This window comes from Mercenaria mercenaria, chromosome 4, assembly GCF_021730395.1.
Source record: "Mercenaria mercenaria strain notata chromosome 4, MADL_Memer_1, whole genome shotgun sequence".
Taxonomy (NCBI): Eukaryota; Metazoa; Mollusca; class Bivalvia; order Venerida; family Veneridae; genus Mercenaria; species Mercenaria mercenaria.
The window spans coordinates 48857713-48870410 of record NC_069364.1 but is presented as its reverse complement, the minus strand read 5'-3'; the positions used below and the strand labels follow the sequence as shown (position 1 = coordinate 48870410).

Below are 12698 nucleotides of genomic sequence, written 5' to 3'. Positions count from 1 at the left end.
GCTGAATAAAAATCAAAAGAAAAGTTGGGGTCATGTCTGGTGCATGAAATATATTTTCAGTCAAACACACAAACTGCAAAATCAGCTAAAAATGAGACCCCAAAGTGTAGAGGTAGTGTATTCTGTCATGTTATTATGTCATTATGAAAATGCTAGAATCTACCTACATGTCAAGAATTTATCTGTCATATGATTTCAGCAAAATATTGCAAAGAAAATAAGGAAAATAGCCCTACAGGACAAAGGAAGATAGATAGATAGAAACTGAGGATTATTTGAATCCGTCATCATGCTACCATTTTTTTTTCGCGCCATTTTCCTATTTAGTGTCTGTATGCCTCGAGGCCCATCATGTGTAACAAAAAAATCCTAGCACAAAATGTTTACTTGCATTGGATTACAATTTAATTCATAGTAAAAACAATGCATGGACTGCATATCACAAGGTCGTTCAAAATTGCAGACAAGTAAGAGTTTGCAATGCATTTTCGCATACGCCTACATATAATATTTAGATGGCTATCGCGGACCGGTTTTTGCAGATATGTTCTAAAGCACAAAGGTGAAGGAAACTGCGAACAAATAAATTTATTTGCAATATGTATTGGGTAACGGCCGGATATTGGTATTTGGGCAAAAAACTACTACTCGACATTTAGCCAACCTAGCAAATAATTTCATTCGTCGCCTTTACGGAGAGTTAAATCATTTACTTTCCTTCTCAAAATATTTCTGCATAGGCTATGTTTTGGTGATTGAACATTAATTTGGTGGCAGATTCTACTGGTACTAAAGCGGAACAAAGGTATACATGAGGCCGGGAGCGATCACTGCGAACGCCTTAAATTTAAGTCAAACCTGTGTTAAAGACCACCTCTGAACAGAGACCACCTGGCTCTAAAGACCACATGTTTTGTTTCCCATTTTAACATTTACAGTGTATTTTAACCTGTGAATAAAGACCACCTCCCAATAAAGACCACATTTTGGCTCTCCCAAAGGATGGCTTTATAGACAGGTTTGACTGTATAAGTTAATTTAGTCGTCGTCATTTTAAATCTACAGGTATTCTGATTCTCGCAGATATATAGCTTTCTGGTACCTAAGTATGATCTTTAGTTTGTATTAGCTTATAGATACTTCCAAGTTTTGTGACAAATAACACTGCAGGCATACTGGTAATAATGTACACCTAGATACAGCATGTACACTGATGAACATAATAGAAACATCAATGATGACAAAACCCTCCAGTGTTCGAGCGGATATTAAGTCTATGTACGTAGTCCTACTTAACAAATTGGTTAGTAGCATGCGTGCAATGCAATGAATACAGTTGATAATTCTACATGGGGGTGTGGGGGTGGGGGTGGGTAGCACCGGACTTCACTACGAGACCAGTAGTCGCGAGTTAGACTCCCACGCCTCCATTTATAAGTAGGCCAACGATTATAGTCGGTAAAATGCATCTTAAATTGACGTGACACCGATATGTAGTATTTGAAACCCTAAAATTACTAAAATTCGCTTCTCCAGCGATGTGGTCCTAAAGGATAACCTAAGGTTACCCTGATTGGACTTAATACAATACTGAGGGTATATTTACAGTTCAACCTCTATTAAAGACACCACACTGTCGCCAAATAAAAGCAGATACCTTGTTTCTTACTAGTACAATTGGGTTTCAGTCTACCGCCTATACATGCTGCTATATAGAGGTCGTACTGTATCAAAAATTCACAAGAATTGTTCATTTGCAACTTACCTTTCACATCGGTCATGTTTGTATGATGGTGCAATGTACTTCCCAAAAGCGCTAAACACGTCCGAAAACTGAGACAGGAATGCACGTGCATTGTTACCCCATGACGGGGCCTTTGAAAACGAGTACGTTACATCCATTCTTTTCAATATTTTCGTTGTTATGTTACTCACAAATGACTCATTTCTAAAACGCTAAAACACAATATTTTGAAGCACACAGGTTTAAATCACATAAAATTTTCGAATAAATGGCGAAATACACTCTAAAAACCACACGATGTGTGTCACTCCTGCGATCTTTTTAATAAGAAAATAATACTGCTACAACTGCTAACAACAGAACATGTTTACTACATTACTTAACGATTTCTCAGACGCTTTCTGGCAGCGCATATGTTTAGAAATTGGAATTAGTAAAGCTATCTCCATTTGTTGGCGTGCCAGAACGTGCATGCATTTTATTAATTCCTCGTAATCCCTCGTAATTTCTTCTTACAAAAAAATGCACAAAGAGTATTTAACCAATATGCTATATTTTGCTCCCCAGAAAACACGTGACTGCCATATTTGTTCCAGTTTCCAATATGAGAATAATATAATCAATAGGTTGGCACTAAATCGATGTCACTCAGCACGCGCTATCCTATATAATTATTCCTATTTTCTCACTATTCCAAATATCGGCTAAATTTGGCGATACTGTTAATTATTCAACTTGTATTAATTAAACAAACGTGCGCCAATAATTGCGATAGTAATATAAAATATTTATTATAGAATGTATCCGTTTCACAAAAAAAAGCCACGAAAAAAAAACACTCAGAATTTTTCCTTCACATTTAAAAAATGTACCAACCTGGAAAAATCAAAATAGTTTTACCGTCTAGCAGCTATTTAACATAGCTAATCTTAATGATGATATATAATATTCTTAAGTTATAAACGCAGATAAAAAGCCGATTAAGCCGTCTTGAATGAAAATCAACAACAAAAATATTAGAAAGTGTGATACTAAGTTGTAACTTAAACCAAAATTAGTAAATTTAACCAATTCGCTATCCTTAGTGGGCCAGATTAACTAAAACTTCATTTCCATTTATTTGAAGAGTTCTTTAATCTCTATCAGAAAACTTAGGCGTAACCAAGTATTTTAATATCTTAACAGAATTTATTTAAAATGGATCATATCTCTCATGATTATTATAGGCTGTTTGAGATAAAGAACCAAATTAATATGAATTAGTGCGAACAGACAGTCCATACAAAATTTAAAAGCTCCGATCAAGTATAAATTACCGATTCGAGCCTTCAAGTAAAACTTATACATAAAACAGTAAATTACGAAGAAGAAAAACAAAACATTTAGAGCAATTCTCAATGCGAAATGTAAAAGAAGAAATCAGATATAAATTCGTAGTTTATTTCAAGCGTTTTATTCACATTATTGGTTAAAACCGTCCTAAAATCAAAATCAGAATTTATAACTGTTTGCGAATACTTAAGATCGATTATAACTTATTTTGCTGTAGTTTTTCTTAGTGTCAGAAATACATATTATGGAAGCCCTGGAGGGGCATTTTAAATTAATATTTAAAACTTAAAGCTTATTATTTAATTCTTAATATTTATTATTCAATATTTAAAAGTTAATTACTAATATTTAAATCTTATCGTTCTAAATGGACGCGGGAATTTCTGTTGACATTGATTGGCGCCATGAGTAGCGACAACGAAGGATGTCACGTTGAAGTATGTTGAACTTTATATATACTATTAAATCATATTATGACATGCAATCAGTTTGTGTGTAAGTATAAAATCTTAAGACTTTTATACAGTCATTTTTCCTATCAAACTGTGGACAAATATATGAGACAGAATTAGAAAATTAAAAAAGAATATAAGCAAATATTACATTTCACTAAGGAAATATCTAAGGGAGGTAATTAAAAGCAAATAATTACCGATCGCAAGCCATTATTTACCTATACCCTGTATCACTGGCACCAGATCAGAAAGAAAATGCCTCCGTACGTGTTATACCCTACCCCTAGGTATTCTATAAGGTTAAATGCCTCCGTACGTGTTATACCCTACCCCTAGGTATTCTATAAGATCCTTATAGAATACCTAGGGGTAGGGTATAACACGTACGGAGGCATTTTCTTTCTGATCTGGTGCCAGTGGTTTAGTTGCTGACTTTAGGAATATACTGAAATTATTACATAATTACTACCTTGGTGATGAAGACCAGAACTACAGTGTTCCGTTTGGACTATCGATATTTTTATTTCTGAACGTCATCGAAGTCGAAAACACGATAGTAAAAACTTGGAGCTACGATGATGAAAGTCGAGATCATGAAACCACAATGATAAAGAACTTTCGTGACTTTCGTCATCGTAATTTAAACTTTTAACATTGTAGTTTCGACTTTATCATCAAGGTTTCCACCCATCTAAAGTCGAAACCATGATATTGAAAGTCGAAATCACGCTGTTCAAAGTCGAAATTACGATGGTGAAAGTCGAATTAGGATGATGAAAGTCGAATTAGGTTGATGAAAGTCGAATTAGAATGATGAAAGTCGAAAATCGAAAGTCCAATGGTAAAAACCACGATGGTGGAAATGCGAAATGATATCGCGTTTTCACCATCGTGGTTTCGTGATTTCGACTTTCACCATCCTGGTTTCGACTTTTATCATCGTAGTTTCGTGATTTCGACTTTCGAGGTATGGGGTACAGGAATAAAAATCTCGATGGTCCAAACGGAACACCGTACATAAAATCGCTTGTGATTTCGAGGGTGTCGCCTGAATTATTGGACCAGGTCATAAAAGTTACTGAAGCATATAAGATGTGACTTTCCGACTTTCCCCCTTCGGTCAAAAATAAACATACCACGCGATACCGAAAATTGTAAATAAACTCTGTCATATAAGAAGATCCTTTGGAACTTTAATGAGCATTTCATTTTAAAATGGTATTCATATTGAAAAAAAATCTAAATTCGTAAGATCTGCATAGTATCAATTAAAGTGCGACTTTTAAATGATATTTTCATGTAAGCTAATTGCAACAGGTTGAAATCTGTCAGATCATGTTATGAAATGTCCTTAAAAGTGATGGATTGTATCAATTTCTCCTTTTCTTTAACCTAAACTTTTCCAAATGAAAGGTCAATATGGCTGAAGAAAAGTTTGTTGCCTGTTCATTATGAATCCCTTATTATCAGTTATAATGCGCATTAGCCAAAGCAAGGCAGTTCTGGATCTGCAAAGTATTACATAATTTTATTTTTCTTTGTCATGCACTGGTAATTTATATATAATACAGACTCATTCTGACTGAATTGATTGAAATGTGGTAGTTTACAATATTCTGCGGTCAGGTCTTTTGCCCTACGTAGAGTACGCATATGCGAAATATTACTTCAGAGACTGGGTGAAAATTCATCCATTCTAGAACTCACAAGGGTTGCTTAATCTACATTATCCTGAAGGGCACTGTCAGGGCTAATTAAAATCGTGTTGGGAACATGTTTGATGCAGGAAAAAAATATGTTCAGTCAAACAATTGAATCACACTGAATTAAGCCAAAAGAATGGGATCCCAAAATTGTAGTGATGGTGTAAGACCAAATAGTTTCCATGATGAAATCTAATGTGCAATTACTTCATGATAAAAATGCTGCCAGAACGTCAAGCATAAACTGGCCAAATCAAATTTTCAAATGCAGCTATATTGTTGAGAAAATACGCAGCAGCATAGGCCAACTACTAAAGACAGATCTAAAGCAGCCCTATAATAACTTATTGTACAGCATATTTCCATATACATGTACATCACTGACTATTAAGTAAATTGTGAAAATTTTTATTATCAAAGTTATCAAAACTTAACAAATAGTTATTTTACGGACAATCATAATATTATATTGAAATCATAAGACAGATCTGCATGCGCATATTAAAAGTAGCAGTGTGATTATCAAGAGTCCACATGATACAATTATAAAAGAAATTATAACAATTTCAATTTTTTCCGGCCTTATTCGAAAAGCTGTAAAGGTTGTGTTTCCATCTTGGTTCCCCTTATATTGCGGTGGAGGTGATCCTCGCAGAAGAACAGGAACAAGTGTAGTCCAAAACGAGGTTGCTGGTTCCCCAAATCGTGTATGCGGTGATGCAACTGAAGACATGTTGGCAGAGATACGCAAGTACGGGCGTTCGTCACTGTATCGTGGCCATAGAACGGAAGTGTTACCAAAACCTACTAGATTTCTAGGCTCGTTTGGGTTGCTGAAATGAGAAAGTTTTATTTTATACTCTTCTGTGAAATACTAAAATTTATCAGTGAAATAAAGTTGATACTTTCACTGTTTCAAACAGTGAAAATATCTTTTCTTTTTTTTCACTGGTACAGAACTACATTTGAATGCAAAATGATATGAATTATAAATGAATATTCTTCAGTAAAGGTAAAGATGTATACAAATAATAAAAGGATCATAAATATTTACATTTTATCATAATTAAATGTCAAAGAAATCAGAAACGTAATAGAACTATTTATAGCTTTTCTACAAAGACATCCTGACGTCTCGACATTATCACGTTATAATGCGATGAACGTGACGCTGCGCGGACAAACTGAATATAATTTGGTTAAAACCATTAAAAATACATAAAATAAATAGAAAATTTGTTTGTTTCAGTGTAAGATCGAAATATATTTCACTCGTGAACACCATAATTTACATTTTCACTGGTGGTTGCGCCACTCGTGAAAATATTGCAGTGTTCACTCGGTGAAATATATTTCGATCTTACACTAAAACAAACAAATATCCTCTATTTTTATTGTTAATTTCAGAAAATCAAACTTTGCTTTGATGACGAGTTGTTAATTTCAGAAAATTTGCTTTGATGACGAGTTGTAATTGCACTGGAACGAAAACGTCCCTTTACGTCAACCTTACGTCACTCTGTGGTTTCCGTCGTCGTCGGCACTTTAAACCACCCCAAGCACCTATGACGCCTATTTCTGCATATAATTTGCTATAATAAGCACGAGAGGTTTTGTAGTACACCAACAGTAAAAGTACCATCTTACAGAGTACCATATCTTACTGATAATTAAATTCTTAACCCAACTTCGTGTTATAATAAATCTTAAATTTAAAAATGTTTCTAAGATGTAATGTGAAAGCAGGTGAATTTGGTTATAAATGACTTTTTGCATGCACGATCCTCAGTACCTCCAGTCTCTCTCTTTTTTTTTTTTTTAAGAAATCAATGCGGAATGTCTCATAAGAGACAACACATACATTTGTAGTTGAAAAAACATTTGACGACCGTTTCTCTAAATACTTAAACTATTTCCTTTTTTATTTATTATTTATGAAAATATAAGTGTACGAGCCCAGACTTTCAAATACCTACTCGTTCTCATAATAAAAATCACAGAGGCAATTTTCATTCGTAGTGATGTAATTCATGATAGATTCTAGGCCATGCATATTGTTCAGAAAACAAATATGTAATTACTCAACACGTAGACTCGCGTGGACTGCCCCCTGGCAAACGAGAACGCACTGATTCGTGGCCATCTGATAAGATAGGCATAAAAAAGGTTTTGTGAAGACATTTTATTTACATATTTTCTAATCTTTCAAAATGTTTGATAAGGCCTAACAAAAAATGTTTGTTTCCGGTAACATGCTAAAAAATAGGGTAGGTATGTCGGGTTTTTTTTTTTGTGTGTGTTTTTCGGGAAGGGGGATTTTTTCATTAAGTGGGACTTTACGGAAATTATTTTTGTGTCAAAAAATGAATACAAATGAGAGTGTTATGCCTTTAGAGAATCAGTAAGTTGAATTCTAACATCACTGACCACGTTTAAAGTTGTGCAGCGTTTTGTTAAAAGGTTGGAAAAAATTTCCAAGACCATTATAACATTTAGGGTCGGGCCAAAAAGTTAGGGTAGAACGGGATACCGGAAACAAATACTTTTTTTAAGTCTAATTTACTAATTTTCTAATGAAGAGAGAGGTGATGCAGTAGCTGTTCGGAAGGTCTTAGATGTAAAACCAGTTGTATCACGGACGTACCCTTTCTTTACAATACAGAGGCACAGCACTAGTGATCATAAGAACTATCCGTACAGCAGTTCTATTTAATAATGTGCCATTTTGTTCAAAAGCCTTAAAACCCTCAAAACACCTTTACCTTTTCCCTGCTAAATTTCTAAAGGGCACCGCCTCTTATTACTCAAAGTGATGTTCACTGAAAATCTACCCACTGAATAGCTAACATTGCAGACCAAGGACGTGCAGGCTGATCTTGGTCTGCACTGGTCGCAAATGCAGAATAACTTGCCGCCAGCATACTTAAGTGATACAAAGATAAATTCAATTTCGGATGTGTATATATTACGATAGTTTTAGTTGTACAAATATAAAAAGCATTCTGCATTATTTCATCATTTATAACCTCCCTTGCACTAGCTGTAAACTAATAGATGGATCATGATTGATCGTAAGTGCAAAGTTGTCGGCTTCGCGATCACTTCTCTAAATCAAAGCCCTGAAAGGACAGATAGCCAGTGCTAACTGAATGCTATTTTAACCGATACAACTGAAGAATCAACACTTCATTCATGATTTGAAAAATAGACAATGCTTCATGACAAATATCTAAGCTCTGTGTGCAATGTGGTTCAAGGTAAGAATATTTTTAAAGGTTTTCCCTATACAAGCCCGCCCGCTTAGCTCAGTAGGTAAGAGCGTTGGTCTACGGATCGCGGGGTCGTGAGTTCGATCCTCGGGCGGGGCGTATGTTCTCCGTGACTATTTGATAAACGACATTGTGTCTGAAATCATTAGTCCCCCACCTCTGGTTCATGTGGGGAAGTTGGCAGTTACTTGCGGAGAACAGGTTTGTACTGGTACAGAATCCAGGAACACTGGTTAGGTTAACTGCCCGCCGTTACATGACTGAAATACTGTTGAAAAACGGCGTTAAACCCAAAACAAAACAAAAAAAAATTTCCCTATACAACTCTATGTAAAACTAAGTTTGCCACAGTGTGGGACCTTAACCCTTAACCATAACCTTAGATTCTAACCCTACCCCTAGAGCGGAATGATTCCGAATATTTCGAATGTGAATATAAAGTTCATAATTTTCTAGAATCCGTTGTTTCTTGTTTCTGTTGTTTAAAACAGTAGTCCTCAGTTGCTCACACACTCGCACAATACTAAGATCATTAGTATAAAAAAAAAAATATGGGACTATTTTTACACATCCAGAATATTTGTGTGATGCGGTCACATAGAAATAGAAAGAAAACTCAAACGACGCGGGTTGAAACTTGGTAGTTGATTCTGAGCTATAGAATGGCTAAAAATATCAGCCATGTAATATTTACATGGTGAACGCCAATAAGAAGAAGAGTAATATTTACATATCATAGTACCCCATAAGAAAATATGTAAAAATATTTTTGGTAAATAGAAGGACTTTAATAGCTTTTAGTTATTTATCTTATTTTTAATTTTCTCGCACACCAAACAGGAGACCTAAACTCACTCTGATTTAGACTGTTTTAAAACCAAAAAAAAATGAATATAAGACGAATAAAGACTTACCCTGTTCTTGCAAAGTTAGCTATCCATTGCATCATATTCTCAGCTAGCTGGTACTCGCGCTTGCTAATTGATTCCCTGGTCAGACCTCGACGTCTGATCATTCTCTCTGGAAATCCAAAGATGTAGAACGACTCTACTCCGGCACTGGCTCCTCTTAACCAAACTGGGACGTCAATATTGTAAGTGGGTTTGTGCGTAAACTGATAAACGTATGTTGAAGAATTGTAGTTTGTGTAAGAATGTCCGTCAGCGAGTTGAACGATTGGAACCACGAAGTTCACGTCGGTACTTAACCGGAGTAAGTTTTCTCTTATGTACTGACTGGAGTCCGGATCTGTCCAGTTTGTGTACTGGTAAAGCGTCGAGTATAGAACATTGTTTCTCGTTTGCTTGTTTAATGTGTAATTCAAGAATAATTCCTGCTTTTTAAAAACGGGCTCCAGCAGTTTTGGTATCAAAACTTGTTCTACTTCATCTGACAATAGTGAAAATACGTTTATGCCAGTCAGGCCAAAATCAATGGATAACGAAAACTCAAGAATTTGGCCGCCGTCATAGTCATTTGTTCCGACAATTATATCCAGAGATCTGAAGAAGTCATTAGCGTCTTCGAAGGAGTTATTAACAATATTCAGAATTTCGTATGGATGAGCAATTAAAAAATCCCCATCTATTGTCGGTCCGATATTCTCCATTGCAAGACCAGCAGCTAAAATGTCATCAGCAGGTTTGTTTTTGATACAGTTGACCAATGGTTCGTCACTAAACGAGAACGAATCATGGTCGTCCAAACATTCTAACTCTTTGGCGATGTCCCTCAGATTTGTTCCATGTAACGCCCACGGACTTACGCTGGTTCCACTCATTGCAATCACGCGCTGGATTAGTCCCCGGTTCCCCGGATACATTGCCTGAAACATGACGCTGGCTGCGCCAGCTGCTTGACCCATCAGAGTTATATTTTCTACGTTTCCTCCAAAAGAGGCAATGTTGTACCTGATCCAACGAATGGCAAGATGTTGGTCCCAGAGGCCGTAATTTCCCCTAGCAAATGAATTCCCACTGTTTAAGAAACCAAATATTCCCAGACGATAGTTTAGCGTAACAACAATTAAATCTCCAGCAATGCTAAGTATTTCCGGTGATACCTCGCTTGCAGAACCAGATTTAAAGTTTCCACCATGCATGTAAATAATCACCGGATACTTCTTCTTCGGATTTATGGAACTTTCAGCCGGTGCATAAATATTTAGAAACAAACAATCTTCACTCGTCTTTTGGATCGTAGATCCTTGACCAGTCTGCAGACATGCCGGGCGGAAGTAGGTGGCGTTGTATGGTTTCTTGAATGGTTCACGGAAGTGAAGTTTTCTAAATCTCATCCACTCCTTAACTTCTTCAGAATACGGTATTCCAAGATAATTTACCATTTTGTAAGTTTTTCCTTTATAGAAAACATCATCTATTTTTCCAATGATAGTACCGGCATCAGTGTATGTGGTATGAAATAACCCATAACAGTTATCGAAAAAAAGTATAAGAAAAACAAAGCTTATTTTTGCACACACTTGGTCCATTATCTTCCCGAAAACAGTAATTAACTTATCGGCGTATGATTTTGCTTGAAGATAATGTTAAAAGTGTTATCGTAAGGTGTCTTATTAAATGAAAAATATCTACTAATTAATTGATAACTAATTACCTGAGGCAATATTACACATGCTGGTATTGCATCAAACGCTTTTGACAAGCTGTTTCTCAATGATGAATAAAGGCCAAAATATGCATTGCATGATTTAAAGCAATATATCTATTTATGTTTCATGTAAATAAACGATATAGATGGCGACATATATTCATAAGTCATAAACATGTTACAAGAAATGCATGACATGCACTTTTATTATTGTTCCTACATAAAAATTCTCTTTTTTCAAAGCAACACTGTTACGGCCGAGTTTTGGTAGCGACAAAATGCATTGCAAGGGTATATATGATGTGTTTCGGATCATTGAATCATGAGAACGTATTTTGGTAGATTTTCTACATAAAGGATTGTGTTCATCTCAAAGTTTACATTACGCACAAAAGAGAAAGATGAAAGGAGGGAGTGTCTCCTATAAAAATGGGGGGGAGGGGTGGGGTCTGAGTTCCCCTCTCGAAATATAGCTTTCGGAATAAAACAGCCAAAATGTAGCGTGTGAAAGGGGCCTTAGACGACGCTTCCTGTGCAATAACATTGCATTGTTTTGTTGTTTTAATGTGCTAGTGTTGTCGGACGAATAGTCCACCACGAAAATGTTGAATTCTGTATTAAACGAAATAAATGTGAGGATGACACGTGGGTCTTGCGCCTAGATACTTTTTAAACTTCCCAAACAAACATAAATGGTGACTTATGCACGTGTTAACCAGAAGCATGTCAACATTTGGCGGCCCATCGACGTCGACTTTCAACCGTTCATCGTCGTAAACAAAGGCATGTAGACAATATATTATCCGTCCATCAACATGTTCGACAATCTATCGGACTTAAGAGGAGCAAGCCGACTTTCGACAGTTCTTTCCCCTTAAGATATACATGTCAGTATTCCACATTTCGCCGACCATAACAGAGGCATGTCAATATTCTACAGCCCGTCGGCCAGAGATATTTCAATATTCCACAGTTCGCCGACAAAAACAGAGATATTTCAATATTCCACACTCAGTCGACCATAACAGAGGCATGTCGATATTCCACAGTTCGTCGACCTTAACAGAAGCATCTCAATATTCCACATTTTATCGACCATAATAGAGGCACGTCAATACTCAGTCCGTCGGCCTGAACAGTGGTATGCCAATATTTCACAGTCCGTCGGCCTTAACATAGGCATCTCAATATTCCACAGTCCGTCGGCCTTAACAGAGGCATCTCAGCATTCCATATTTCGTCGACCATAACAGAGACATGTCAATATTCTACAGTCCGTCGGCCAGAGACATTTCAATATTCCACAGTTCGTCGACAAAAACAGAGATATTTCAATATTCCACACTCAGTCGACCATAACAGAGGCATGTCGATACTCCACAGTTCGTCGACCTTAACAGAAGCATCTCAATATTCCACATTTTATTGACCACAGTCCGTCGGCCTAAACAGAGGAATCTCAATATTCCACAGTCCTAAACATGGGCCTGTCAATATTTCACAGTCCGTCGGCCTTAACAGAGGCATGTCAATATTCCACAGTCCGTCGACCGTAACAGAGGCATGTCTATATTCCACAGTTCAT

General features: G+C 36.3%; 2 protein-coding genes across 2 annotated transcripts in view; both read right to left on the bottom strand.

Moving 5' to 3' along the window:
- LOC123551621 (transmembrane protein 181-like) overlaps nucleotides 1-2347 on the bottom strand; it is a 43417-nt gene extending 41070 nt beyond the window's left edge. The window contains exon 1 of the mRNA XM_053541100.1: nucleotides 1766-2347. Within this exon, the coding sequence (XP_053397075.1) occupies nucleotides 1766-1902 (137 nt within the window). The 5' untranslated portion in view covers nucleotides 1903-2347. The remainder of the gene's footprint in view (nucleotides 1-1765) is intronic.
- Nucleotides 2348-5626: 3279 nt separating this feature from the next.
- LOC123553379 (carboxylesterase 5A-like) lies at nucleotides 5627-11051 on the bottom strand. The gene is made up of 2 exons (XM_045343106.2): nucleotides 9418-11051; nucleotides 5627-6067 (listed from the first exon to the last, which is right to left on the bottom strand). Exons 1-2 carry the CDS (start codon nucleotides 10992-10994, stop codon nucleotides 5710-5712), a joined length of 1935 nt encoding a protein of 644 aa, XP_045199041.2. The 5' UTR covers nucleotides 10995-11051; the 3' UTR covers nucleotides 5627-5709.
- Between the last annotated feature and the right edge of the window lie 1647 nt (nucleotides 11052-12698).